Below are 14832 nucleotides of genomic sequence, written 5' to 3'. Positions count from 1 at the left end.
ACATTTTGCCAGGTCAGGGGGTGCAATTTGCAGCAAATAATAAATATACTCAGAAAGCAGTCCACAGAGTAAACAGTCACTCAAAAAGTATGGTGACTAAACTCAACTCTTATGGAGAATTTCCTCAGCATTTCTGCTAGAACACTGGGTCCTTACTAAATGCAAATTTACAGAAACTCTGGAAATCTGAAATAAAATGCTGGGAAGGCATCGCATTTATGAAGAGTGAACAAAAAAACATTTACCATTTCAACATGCTGTTTTGAGACCAATATTAATTTGGTTTTGAACTGACCATTCAATACAACATTTGTGTGAAAATTAAAAAGTATCCCAAATGTAGAAATTAAAGTCCTTAAATCATATATGAAGTTCTAAAAATGCTGATGTATTTCGAGTTCGCCATGCTGAAAAACAAAGAGTAAAGGAACTCCAGCAAAAAATTTTCTTGCGACCTGTGTCCTGGCACTTATGTCTGAATATTTCAGGTGACTTGGACTCAATGTCTAATTATATTGTGTATCATGCTTGGAGGATGCTTTACCACACTATCTAATTTTATGAATGCAACTTGCTGTGAAGAGTTGGAGAAAAACTTTGCATTAATCTGCATTGGCAAGATCCTATAAACATGAAATCAAATCTATCACGAGATAAATATTTGCACAGACTAGTAGATTTTGCCTCTTCAATTTCCCTGGAGTTTCTTTTGGTCAGTTTGAGAGTAAACAGAAATTTTAAGTGTCATTCCATCTCAAACAGTTCAACATTACATATTGCAATGGAACACAGTCTTGATTTCACCCATATGCAGTGGGATCACTGACCCAAGGCCAATACTCCTATATTAACACTTTGGTCAGTTTTAAAATTTGATGAAAAGTCATTTAGCAAGAATAAAGTGCTCCACATTAACTACCAAAAAATTAAACTGCAAAGGTCAAGATTTTCTTTTGCACAAACCCATGAAGCAATTTATAATTAAATCTTATACTGAAGCTATGAAGATTGGATAAAATAAACAGACCAATAACATGACAGTAGACATAAACAGTTCAAGTGTGTTATGTTTATTGAACATGTTAAATCTTGGCCAAATCTAGAAACAGTCCCAGAATTTAACAGTCATCTTGCTGGAGTAACAGTCCCAACAGTGCCATTTTCAGTAAAGGCAGCTCTATTATACAATCTTTCCTAAAAATTAAAAGGTGCAAATGTATTGAAATGGCTCAGACAATTTACAGTGTAATTTAAAAATAAAAATCAATTTCACAAACCTGCAGGTCAGGCAAAAATCTTTTTTCCACAATGAATACCTTTTCCAGCTTTAACAAGAAAAGTGTATAGAAAAAGAACATTTCTTTCATCCTGATAAATTTGTTAAAACCTGTTTGAAGCTTTGGTTCAGAGGGGTTGCTCAGATTGTTAATTGCCATTAAAACTGCAGTGTTACGTTTTGATAGATCTGCTTCACAAACCTCATCGGTAGGCTCAGCAAAATAAAAGCAAATTAGCATGCTCTGAAAATATTGCAAGACATGGAATTGAATGTTCTTCCATGCTGTAAACAAGAAAGAAACAAGCTCTCTTTCTCAGAGCATCACAAAACTCCTGACAGTCAAAGCACTTAAGAATATTAAATCAAGCAAAAGTTAAATGCCTCATCCAAAAGGCAGACTTCCAATAGACTCTCAGTTCTGCAATGCCAAACAATTACACAGACTGTAAACTCGATGTTACACAGCCTTGAAGTACTGTATTTTGTTTGTCTGTTTTCTTCTGGCATTGATCAAAAATTATATGAAAGAGCAGGGAAGTGGTTTTGGGCCAAAGCATGTGTATTCAAGATATGCTCACAGATGGTGAACTGTTTAGGATAAGATTCCTAAACAAAAAGTGAATTATATTTTTGCTAGAGATGAACATTTGTATACAAGTACATTTTGCACAGACGTTATTTGGGGCAAAGGTACAGAAAGAAAATTGCAGATTTGGCTCAATGCTATGGATTTTCAAAACAAAATGACTTTGATTAGAGGGACTGACTGCAACATAGGGATAGAGCATTTCTTAGATTACAAAATGCAGTTATTTAAAAAAAAACCTGATTTGTTTGGAGTTGATACCTCGGTTTCAATGCTTAAACACCCACTGAGTATTAAATAACAAATTGTGCATATTTTTTTCCTCACACCTTTCAAAGATTTTGAAATTAATTTCATGAATTCTTCTTAAAAATGTTAACATTCTAGATAGGGAAATTTTTCAATTGTACAAGGTGGAATACCAACTCAGAGGGAAGGAAAATTTGGTGTTAGCCTGTGCTCAATTGCTTTCTTAGCCACAAATGTGGACTATTTTGATCCTGGGAATAAGGATTCAGCTGAAACGTTCAACTTTCAGCATTTAATGCTCATTTTCACCTGAGTATTGCCTGTGCTGAAAGATACAATCTGCTCAAAGGGGATAAAAGGAAGAAAAAAAATTGCAAAACAATTTACCAGCAAACTAAATTAAATATCTTTAATTTTGGGTGAGATTTCACAGCATATCTTCTGCTGACCATACCAAGTCTTGTTTATTCAGCAGATCTGGAGAGATTTCTTCACCTTGTCCCCACCTTGAAAGCTTCAGTGTTTAGATGCATTTGAAAACAACAGATTCATGGCTATAATTTTAAGCTTCTACAAATATACGATGCAATTCTTGTAACAATGTGAATAAAATTATTAAACCAGCAGACAGACATGGGATACCATTTCCTCAAATCTACAGTACATTTACAATAAACTTTCAAATAAGTAATAACTGTGATTCTCAAAGTACAAAACATTTTTACTTTGTACCTTTAAAATAATAATAGTTGAATGATCACTATTTGAACATTAGTGATGTGACTGAAAGCAAAATGCAATTTGGTGCCTGCAAATGCCCACAGTAAAATCTTTCACCAGTTACAAACCAGACAACACCAGGAAGATCAACAGCTTCATGTTCTGTTAAAGTTTTGTTGCAATTCAAAAGTAATTTCAAAATTAAAGGAACTTTGATTTATTTTTTTTGATGCAGAATGAAATGCTATCATGCATTCATATTCCAACACCTTAGTAAGAATGGAACAGTACCCACATAGAAAGTGCAGATAAATGAAGGAAACAATCAGATTCTGCTGATTAAAATCACCCTGAATTTCCAGTCTGCAAAATTAGATTCTTGGAAGACCATCTTTAAGATAATTAAATAGATTATCATCTAACACATGCATCTACTGATTTCATAAATGTCTTGTGCGATTTTACATTTTTAAAACTGCAGAGCAAAAATAAAGCCTAAAAATACAAACAGTGCTCCTCTCCAGATACAACAGCATGTGAAATTTGATTAACTTTGGATTAAAAATTAGTCTGCTCACACGCTTCACAAACGCATGCAGAAAAAAGCATCCTTTTTCTCAGCATATGAAAATACTTCTCCAGTGGATCAGACTTGTGAAGTTTCATTGAATTCAAAAGAAACAAAGGATAATTTTTAGATACTGCCAATGTTAGAAAGATCAAATTTTTCAATAGGATCCTGACAGCATTTGTTAATTAAAAAAAAAAGCCATTTCAGGTGATGCACAATCCACATTTTCTACATGTTAATCTTTTGGACAAGTCCACTGCATGCCCCTTGTTTTTTTTCTTTTACCTCCACCTCCTCATCATGCCAAATTCACTACCTTCCCCCACCCCCACCCCCCGACTCTCCATACCATAACCATATAACCATTTACGGAGCGGAAGCAGGCCATGTTGGCCTTTCGAGTCCGCAAGGGTTCACTGATTTTGATACCTTTCAACTTTTTATCCCTAGTATTTAAAGGCCAGAATTTAAAGTTGCCATGGTTTAATTTTCATCCCTGATTATTGTAGTTTAACTAATGCAATTTCTCTGATGCTTTGCAGTTAAGAAGAGTTTGATAAAAATTAGTTTTCTTGGTGATTCCAAGATCTTTGTCAAACCTTAAATTGCTAAATTTAGACCTGTATTTATTCTATTTCAGTCGATTGCTTATTATCAGTATGTTAATATTGCTCCAAGAAAGACTTGTCGTTTAACATTGTTGAAAAACATTTCAGCAATAATCACTTGGGAGACTTTGATACTATCAATTAGATTCTGTAATAACGACGATTTTTGTTTTACCATCCTACACCACAGTTCATGCTCCCAAGTTACTTTTGTTTCAGCATGTTAAAAGTCTGTCTTCAAATTATTTGTAGCAAATGGATCAAATTCTTTCAGGCTCAATATGGCCCAACATTTAACTTCAAACTTTTTGGCAAAGGAAATTTCTTGGAGACTGGAAGCGCTTGTGCATATCGAAATGCACATGTATTAACAAAGTCATTAAAAAAAAACTTTACTGAATATTTTCCCCAGTGTATTTGCAATTATGAGGCTTGAAAGGAAGTAGTATATGAATCTGATAGCTGTAATCTACTAAACAAAGTTGTCATCATTTTTTGTATTTTTCAGAAATACATTTTCCAAAGTTATTTTTTTGTTATCTCAGCGTTTTTTGTACCATGGAAATGTTCAAAATTGTCACAACCAAAATCAAACCAGTAACAATTTCTACAAATACTCCCCATACATCTGAAAGTGCCTCTTGATACAATGGTTAAACACAAACTCTGGAAAGCATATACTTTATAGTTCCTGATTCTTGCACTGGAGATGATTTGTTCCTTCATTAGAAAAGCTTTTCCTTTCCCATTGAAACAAGGTGCATCTTTACTGAAAGCTGAAATGATTAAGCCATAGCATTTAGTTTTGAACATTTTCGTGTCCACCTGGTGTGACAAAATTGCTCAGTAATTTGTCCATATTTTAAATATAATTGGGAAGTATCAAATTTTTATCCGGGAAAGACGATACTGGTCCACTTTTCAACCTTCTAAACTCAAGGGGAAAAGAAATGGAAGCTGCAGTAGATTCTACCAGGTTGAAGAGCAGGATGAAAAATGCTCAATGAGGGGCATTAAAAGTACAGCATTTTTGGAGCAGTGATGACTATCGGCAGCTGATCCTCTATCCTCTGAACAAGTGCAAATTAAGGAACACTGAATTACACGTGCAAATTGAGAAACACAGATAAGTTGTCTGAAGGCATCAACTTTAACTTTTAAAGTAACAAATGACTACATAAGTAAACACCATGTCTTCAACAGGAAAGGAACAAAAGTAAGAAAATACATAGGACAGCTCCAAGACTTTATTTAATGATCTTATAACATAACTATTAAGGTGGATGTTAATTACATGTGAATGAACCACAAGCAGAGAGAGAGAAAAAAAATCAGCATTCTGAAGAGAGTTCAAGCAATGACATAATTGCTATCATTAATGGGGACAATTATGTAAGATCTTGTTTTAGTTATGCAAACAAGAGCAAAGATTAATCAACTTCAAAAGGAGGAGCTAGCCAATACTAACTATTTAAGAAGATGCTTGATGGATGAAAATTTTTGATTACCTATCATCTATAATAAAGTGCATCAGAACTGTGTAACCCAAAGCATTCAAGATGCAAGGATTAGGCAGCCATGCCTTCAAATGGCACTTCAGTCCTGTTAGGGGAATGATCAGTTCCATCAGATGAAAAACAAAAATAGTTTTCACTAAGTGCATTTAGCCAACAATTAATGGCATAGCTGCTTAAACAAAGGAATTATTTGGAAAATTCACACACTGGTGAACAATCTGCACAGTATTATACATAAATACTGTTAAGTCATTTACATACTATGGGCGCTCTTTTACAATCAACAATCAGCAAAATGTGATGTAATTATTCTTAGGAGAAAGAGTAAATCAAATGTCTAAGGCACATGGTTTTGCATGTTTACAATCGAAATAACATTTTATGTTATCTATGCCTTAAGCATGATCAATGTTCAGTTTTGTCACATCATGCAAAAACCCCACGCATCTCAAGTCCTTGCGTTCATTTTATGGTTCTGCTTGGACTTTTTCCCCCAATCAGCCCCTTGCCCACCCCAACAGCAAGTACCTCCCAACTTCAAGGAATGAGGAAAGGATTAAAGGCCAACCTGCTTTCCTGAAACTGGTGCCCTCTTACAGGGTAGAATGCTCAAAATTGTTACCAGCAAACATCAACAGAAGTCTTCAAGATGCCTTCTGAGCCAAGTCATTCAGTCATTCTTACAGCATCACTTATCGCTACATTTATACACAAGTGTCTGGAAAAAAATATAATCAGTCAGATTATGCTAAATATTGAACTCCAGCTAGAGGAGCTGGTGCACACTGTGGTAGTAACATTGGCCAGCATGGTTTGAGAAGAGGAATACATGAATGAGGACAATTTTCTTTTATATTCTACTTTTCAATCTTACAGTTAGTGCATTTTTAGGTGGTCAGTTCCATTTAAAAGGTCTGCTAATGAACAAACAGTGCTAAAAATGATCAGGACTATATATAGCAGTATTAAAGGCAATTTTGAAATCACCCCACTGTTCCATAATGGTGGCCTTCAATGGCCAGAGATTACAAACTCTGATGTTGCACTAGCAAGACAAGTTGAATTAGAAATATCTATTTCACTGTTAAAAAGGCGTCTTCATTCTTTCATGGCAAATTCTATACAGGTAAGATAAAAGTCAGGTCTTCAGGCAACAGGTATAGGCCAGTGGCTTAATAACACCGTCAAATGTTCAGAGGGTTAGTATGCATGCAAGCCATTTCAATTAACATGATGCGTTTTCTTTTGACAGTGGGAATCTTCACAAGGTCCCTGCATATGTTCCATCCAGTTTTCGCATAGCTGTTTCAGATCTATTATTGGAGGAAGCTTCATCTTGATCAAAGGTGGAAACTGTGCTGGGTGTGTCATGGGCCAAATTATTAGCACCAGCAGCTTCTCTTATTACTGATTCAACCATTTCATTCTGTTCACATGACTGGTTGGAGCTAGGGGACTCCACTTCTATGCTTACAGGGTTTGTTCTTTCTCCAGGTACAGTCCCAGGATCGCTACGCTTCTCAGCTTGACTACTTTGCTCAAGCCCAGTTGCATACAGCTCTGGATCAAAATTGTCCCCACCACCTGCATCTCCAATCACAGTGCGGTACACTTCCACCCCATCAGGTAGCATTGATTTAATCTTGGGCAGCCAGCGCTTGCGAACTCGTCGAGCATTAGTGCACATATCAGCAGCAATTACATTCATCTCACTTTCTTTGAAATTGGGAGCAAAATTCTGACAATATACTGCAAAACAAAAACAATAAATGGAAAGTATTATCCACTAGAAACATTTGGCCCTCAGGAATTGAGAAATTTTGAAAATACAGAATACCACAGTTTACAGGACTGTAAATGATGAAAACAATTTAAGAGTTCAAAAGATTTAAATTGCTTAAAATGGAGAATTCTTTGGTTTTCTAGCTCCGAATAAAAATTGTATTGCATCACAAGAAATTATGCACTTAATCCACTATGAGTCACAAGACAGTTTTCCAATTTATAAAAAAATAATCTTCATTGGTATTGCTTGACTGAATCTTCATTCACAAACTACATTGTTGTTACACCAAGGAAGTAGGTGAATGGTTCCCTGTCAGCATTAGGGCCAAATAGGTAAACCAAAATTGCAAATCAGGTTGGATTTTTCTGCAAGGAGAATTGCTGATACACATTACAAAGTTACATACATTAACTAAAATCACAACTCCTTTGCACAAGACTTAACACTGAAGGGACATCATCTGTTTGCTTTTCAGCTTCAAACTCTGGGAGTTCTCCATTTAATATTTTTATTTTCATGTAGAGAGGCAAGATTCCTGGATTTAAGTAATGAAAATTGGGATCTCCCAATGTGATGTTGCTTTAAAATCTATATTTTAATAAATATTTAGGGAATGTTGTCTTGTAAATTTAAGAACATAAGAAAAAGGAGCAAGAGTAGTCCATCCAGTCCATCGAGCCTGCCCGCCATTCAATATAATCATGGCTAATCTGATGATAGGCTCATTTCCACTGACCTACCATTTCTCAATGTCCCTTCATTCCCTTACTATGTAGAAATCTATTCAATCTTGCCTTAAATATATTTACTGAGGTTGTTTCCACTGCTTCAATGGGCAGCAAATTCCACAGATTCACTATCCTCTGGGAAAAGCAGTTCCTTCTCATCTCTGTCCTAAATCTATTGCCTCTCATTCTAGTCTCTTCCACCAATGGAAACCACTTACCTACCTCTATCTTATCTATGCCTTCCATAATTTTATGTTTCTACAAGATCTCCTCTCATTCTTCTACATGCCAGCGATTTGAGTCCTAGACTGCACAATCTCTCCTCATAGGCTAACCCCTTCATTCCTGTAATCAACCCAGTGAACCTCCTCTGTACTGCCTGCAAAACCAGTACATCCTTCCTCAAGTAAGACCAGAACTGCACACAGTACTCCAAATGCAGTCTTACCAGTACCTTGTACAGTTGCAGTATAACCTCCCTGCTCTCTTGTGCTTTTTTCCCCCCCCTCATAGTCTGCCTTTTCCTTTCTTTATTGCTCACCTTGTGGTTCTTTGTTCTTTCTTTAAATTTTCACAGTGTTCTATTTTCCCACGGTTCTTTACAATTTTGGATGAACAAGCTTTCAGTTTGATCCTTTATTTTCTTAGTTATTCAGGACTGGCTGTCACCACCCTTACTGTCCTTGCTTTTAATTGGAATATACTTTTGTTGAGCACAGTGAAATATCTCTTTGAAAGTTCTCCACTTTTGTCAACTGTCCTTCCATATAGTCTGTATTCCCAGTCCATCCTGGCTAACTCTTCCCTAATCCCCTGTAGTTTTCCTTATTTAGGAATAATTCACTGGTTTTAGACCAAACTATTGTATGCTCAAAGAAGATCCCCAACAATAAGATTGCTGATATTACCTGATACATTACACAGGATCAGGTCTAAGATAGCATTTTCCATAACGTGTTCAGTAACATGCTGTTCAACAAAGCCATCACATATGCATTCTATGAAGTCCATATCGTGGTTGCCCTGACCAATCTGATTTACCCAATGTGCATATTAAAGTTCCCCACGATAAATGCTGTTCCATCCTTACATGACTCCTATATTTCTTGGTTTATGCCTGTGCCACTGTAATGTTATGATAGGGTGGCCAATAGACCACTCCCACTAGTGTTTATTTTTCCTTTACTATTCCTAATCTCTACCTAAAGGAACTCAAATTTTACTCATTAGATCTTGCATCATCTCTTACTATTGCCTTGATCTCCTCCTCCTTAACTAAGAGCACTACCCCACCTCCTTTACCTCTCTCCCTGTTCTTCCTTATAAACTGATATCCTTGACCACTGTGCTCTTTAAATCTGGTAATCTTTGCCTCTTTTGAACTTGACTTTTGTCCCCTCTACTCTTACTTTATTCTTTTTAACCTTTTGCTTTTACATTATCCACATTCTTCTCTTTTACTTTATCCATCTCTCCAATCTGTTGAACCAACTACCCCCCCCCCCCCCACCCCATAACCACCATTTAGTTAAAGCCATCTCCTTGTCCTAGTTATGTGATTTGCCTGGATCCAGGTCCCATCACGGTTCAGATGGAGCCAGTCTTCTTTGAACAGTCCCTTCCTTCCCTAATACTTATGCTAATTTCTCATGAATTGGAACCCACCTCTCCCACACCAATCCTTGAGCCATGTATTTAACTCTCTAACCTTCTGGACCCTGTGCTAATTTGCACGTGGCTCAGGTAGCAAAACAGAGATGATCATGTTTTTAGTTCTGTTTTTTTTATATAGTCCTTAGCTCCTCAAATTCCCTTAGCAGAACCTCTTCCTGGTCCTATCTACGCTGTGTTACAACACATCACCTGATTCTGCACCCCAACTTTATTTAATTACCTAAAATTTGGTGAGTTTTATGTAACCAATACAAAGCCTTACCAGTTCCTCACCTGTGCCTCCTCATAAAAGCCCCATGAGCCAAAGCCTCAAAATTCCACTCCTACACTGAACCACTCACACTCACACTCACACTATGCTTGAGGTTCCCTTCATTTTACCTGCTACTGCCCCTTTTCTGTAGCATTCATTCCAACCAATTGCTGCTCTGTTTAATGTTTAAACTGTCCTCGCTCCAACTCTCTGCACAACAGTCCAGACACTTAACAGTGGTCAAGCTCCCAATCTGCTCCTTTTTTAAACTTGCACAAAGCACCAGTCCCAAAATTCCCTAGTCACTGAGTCCTCGCTCTATATTTCTCTGGAACAGTCCCAAAACTTAAGTGGCCAAGTACCTGTTCCACTCCCTTTTAAAACTTACTTGCTCAAAACACTAGTCCTGAACCTTTATTCAAAACAACATTATGGGCACTGACCCTCAAAAGCAGTTGCAGAAGAACAGGAGGCAAGTATCAAATGATCAAAATTTGATTCTAAAACCAGATACTGAAATTTTGAAGACGAAGTTCTTCCTAATTGTTGAATGGACTTACAAGAATAAGTTCATTTCTTCCCTTCTTCCAGTTGACAAAGTAATGTAGATTCCTTTTTGAACTTGAGTTATGCCTTTTTTGTGTGTCTTGTCTATCTATGGTGCCTTTTACACAGCCACTTCATTCCAGGATATTTGCAGATTTTTTTTGCTACGCCTTCTGTGTAAAAGGGACTGACATGGAATGGGGAGGGTTATTCCAGCCCATTTTTGCCCCCCTGCAGCAGAGGTAGTAACAACATCGGGATACCATCTGTATAAAAGGGGAAATCTGGCATTTCAGCACCGTGACAGGAAAGGATATGTTTATGTACTGTAATTAGCATATTGTCATCAGCATTAGAGGGGTGGGATTATGGGTGTTTTTCATTGCCATGGTGCTTAATTGTTTAGATCTTTCTGGTTTCAGCTTATCAAGATGTACGCTTTGGTATAATAAGGCCATATGCAGCCCAGCAGTTGTTGTGCATGCTGAATGAACTTAGCTTTGCACATGTACATTGGGATTTCTGAAATTAGGTTTACTTTGAGTATATTTTCTATAATTGAGTGATCATGGGTAATCCTACTAAGTTTCTGAGTTGGAATGTGAGAGGCTTAAATCATCCAGTAAAATGAAGGAAAGGGGCTTCATATTTAAAACAACTTAAAGCTGCGATTACATTTTTCTACAGGAGACACATGCACATGGCAGTGATGTTTCATCTCTGATGTTGTGGTGGAAAGGGCAGCAATATCATTCTTCCTTTCAAGCCAAATCTAGAATCAGAATATTCCTTTTAGTATAGATAATGTTGCTTTAGATTCCAACAGTCATTTTGTTATTGTTTCAGGGAAATTACATGATAAATTGGTGGTTTTCGCAAATGTTTACAATATTGATGATCTGGGGTCTTTTTGAAACTTTTTATTTTACTTCCTTGCCAGATTTAAGTTTATACTTGCTTATTCTAGGTGGAAAATTCATCTGTTAGTTGGACTCTATCCTGGATCGTTGATCTTCTAACCCGGCAACATTAAACAAATCTACCTCATTAAAATATTATTTTTAAAAAAAATCAGATGATGGCATTTCAGATGTTTGGCTTTTAAAAAAAATCCTAACAATAGAGAGTAATTCCACCCCCCCCCCCCATTCATCATACTTACTCTTACTTTATTTTAATGTGAAGAAAGGTAAACACACAACTGAATGTTCCTTCTATAGATCAATCTCCCTATTGAATGGTGATGGTAAAATTTTAGCCAATAGGATGGAAGCACTTTACCCTCAGTTATTTCTGAAGATCAAATAAGGTTTATTAAAAATGCATGTTCCTATTTTAATATGCGTCGTTTTATGAACATTATGCATTTACCTTCCGGGAAAACTCTTGAGTGTATTCTTTCATTGGATACTGAAAAGCTTTTGATTGGATAGAAGGGACATATCTGTTTACAACCCTTAAAAAAATTTAATTTTGGTTCTGATTTTATTACATGGGTTAAACTATTGTATTCATGACCATCTGCCACAATTCAACAATTTCAGCCTTTTAATGTGCAACGTGGCACTTGTCAAGGTTGCCTGTTAAGCCTTTTATTATTTGATCTGTTGACTGAACCATTGGCAATTGAATTTCATGAGTGCAAGGACATTTCAAGAATACACATTTCAGGGATATACAAAGTCTCTATGTAGATGAGCTCTTACTTTACATTTTGAATCCAACCATCTCCCTCCACCATATGATGCCATTGCTTTCACAATTTAGTCAATTTTCAGGTTATAAATTGAATGTGCATAGAAGCGAACTTCTTTCATTGAATTTTTCTGCAGCAATGTGTGGTGGTTTTCCTTTTAAGTCTGTTAAAAACCAGTTTAGTAACCTTGGTATTACAATTTCAAAGAATCAAACATCTTTTTAAGGAGAATTATCTTGCTATGTTTAAACAAATAAAACATTCCCTGACCCAATGGACACCTTTGTCTACAACTCCAGTTGGCCATACAAATACTATTAAAACAAATATTTTGCCTAAATTTTAAATTTTTTTCCCCTATCTGTTCCAACAATTGTTCCTAAATCATTTTTTGATTTACTTGATGGCCATATCGTCTTACATATGGAAGGTTAAGCATCATTGCCTTAATAAAGTTCTTCAACAGAAATCTACGAAAGACAGTGAAATGGCTCTACCTAACTTGGCAATCAATATACAAAGTCTTACGTTTTGGTCCTTCTTTCATAATCATTCTGACTGTCCATTATGGATATCAATTTAGCTGAATTTCCCTCCCCCACCATATTTTCTAATTCAGCACTTCTTGGCTTCTCACTTCCATTCTCAACTAAGTTGATAGACAATCCAATCATTAAATATTCTATGAGAATTTGAGCACAATTTAAGAAAAGCATTTTCCATTTCATAATTTTTCTCTCTCAAGCTCTACTATATCTAATCTCCTTTTTCAATCATCTTTTCATGACAATGTTTCAGAGATGGTATAGAGAGGGTATTCGAAGCTTTAAGGATCTGTTCATTTATGGATATTTTGCATCATTTGAGGAGTTAATTGATAAATTTAACTTGCTCAAATTTCAATCAGATATTTGGAAGTCCAGAGTTTTCTTGAATCATGAGTATCAAATTTTATAGATTTATTTTTAGCATAATGCCTTCTCATAAAGGTTTAATATCTATTATCACAAGAAACAGTTATTTTTAAACCAGACTTCGTTAGTTAAAATAAAAAATGCTTGGGAGCAGGATTTAAATTTGACTATATCAGAGTGGATTTGGAGAAATTTTCTATATTTAATAAAAACTTTTTAATATAGATTTGGTACCGAACCATTTGGTGGCCCTCTTCAGTAAAATGGGAGGGAATTATTCTTCTTGGTCTCTGGTTCAGAGCTGTGCTCTCTCTTTTGGTGAGGCAAGCGATTCTGGAAGGATGCTGCCCCGCCTACTCATGATCAGTGGTTGCGTGACATCATGTCTTGCTTGAGTATGGAAAAGATTCATTATTCAATTCATAATTCAGATACAAGATTCCAGAAGTTGATGACATCATTTATGACTCACTATCTTGCTTTATAATTTTACTTCAATGTAATTAAATTGTCTGACTTGTATCTTTATAGTATTTTTTTCTACCTTTGTTTTTCTTCTAATATTAATCTTATTTAGCATCTGGAAACATGATAAGGTAAGGGGTTTGAGTTTTTCTCCTTTACTATTTTCTTTTTTTTGCATTATTAGAGTTTTTTAGAATTATTTAGAATATGAATTATGGATATGATTTATAATTCATGAATGTTAATGTTATACGGAATGCCTTATTTAGTTAGTGTAACTGTCCATATTATCTGATTGAATTGTACCTTTTGTTTGTACAAGTTCTTTAATATACAATATTCTTTTTAAAATATTTTTAGTGATTTTAATAAAGTGCTCCCAAAAACATTTGAAAACTAAATGAATTCTTGTTGTTGATAGCTCCAGTGGATAAGGATGCAAGATCAACTCCAGACTATACATTTCTCTTGGCTATCATGAAGTTCTCCATTTCCTACACACTTTGTTCATCCAAAATTGTGGTGTACACAGCTTATTCAAGACCACTTCACTATATCTCAATGACCTCAACCTCCACAGGTCTAACCTAATTTACATTGAAAAGCAATCCCCAGACATCAACTTATTTTGAACAATAATTTATATGCCTGTACTAGCTTTCATGCTTCCAGCCTTAGCAACATCTTTCAGAACAACGTTTTGTTCCAAATTCAGTTTATGACTTTGCCTTTGTGCATTCTCTTGCACTTGTCCCACAAATTCTAATCCTCTTCTCTGGAGTATGCAGTCTAAACCCCTATTTCATTGTATATCCTCCAAGTATTTCCTTAAAGCCCAACTTTGGTTAAGGTCTTTAGTCAGCTACTGCAATGTCTCAATCTTTCCCTGTTGTCAGTTGCATTTTTACTGGTGTGCTCTGGGTCTATTTTTCTACTTGAAAATATTCAAGTTCCAGTAACCAAAAGAAAAAAAAAATCAACCAATTCTAGTTCTTTTCAACTCAACCTTAATGTACATGCTATAAACATTCACATGGATTAGTGTGCACCTTCAAGTATGTACATTTCCTTTCTTCATTATAAAAATGAACTAACTGATTATAACTTACACTTCACTGCATTCAAGACCCTGCTATCCAAAGGCTTTCTACTAGGGTCACTAGTGGACGAGCGAATCCCAGTGCCGCAGCTATTTGCCAATGTGTTGCTGAAAAGAAATAAAAACCATCCCATTATCCCT

The 14832-nt window shown here is 35.8% G+C and overlaps 1 protein-coding gene across 6 annotated transcripts in view; it reads right to left on the bottom strand.

Moving 5' to 3' along the window:
* Positions 1-1054: 1054 nt before the first annotated feature.
* LOC138736238 (nucleus accumbens-associated protein 2) overlaps positions 1055-14832 on the bottom strand; it is an 88382-nt gene continuing 74604 nt past the window's right edge. For all 6 annotated transcript variants that reach the window (XM_069885414.1, XM_069885432.1, XM_069885403.1 and 3 more), the window contains 2 exons: positions 14702-14799; positions 1055-7279 (listed from right to left, as the gene is read on the bottom strand). In XM_069885414.1, coding sequence (XP_069741515.1) covers positions 6792-7279; positions 14702-14799 — 586 coding nt within the window. In that variant the 3' untranslated portion in view covers positions 1055-6791. The remainder of the gene's footprint in view (positions 7280-14701; positions 14800-14832) is intronic.

This window comes from Narcine bancroftii, chromosome 1 (genome assembly GCF_036971445.1).
Source record: "Narcine bancroftii isolate sNarBan1 chromosome 1, sNarBan1.hap1, whole genome shotgun sequence".
NCBI lineage: Eukaryota > Metazoa > Chordata > Chondrichthyes > Torpediniformes > Narcinidae > Narcine > Narcine bancroftii.
Note: the sequence above shows the minus strand (reverse complement) of the source record. Positions and strands in the feature narration are given on the sequence as shown.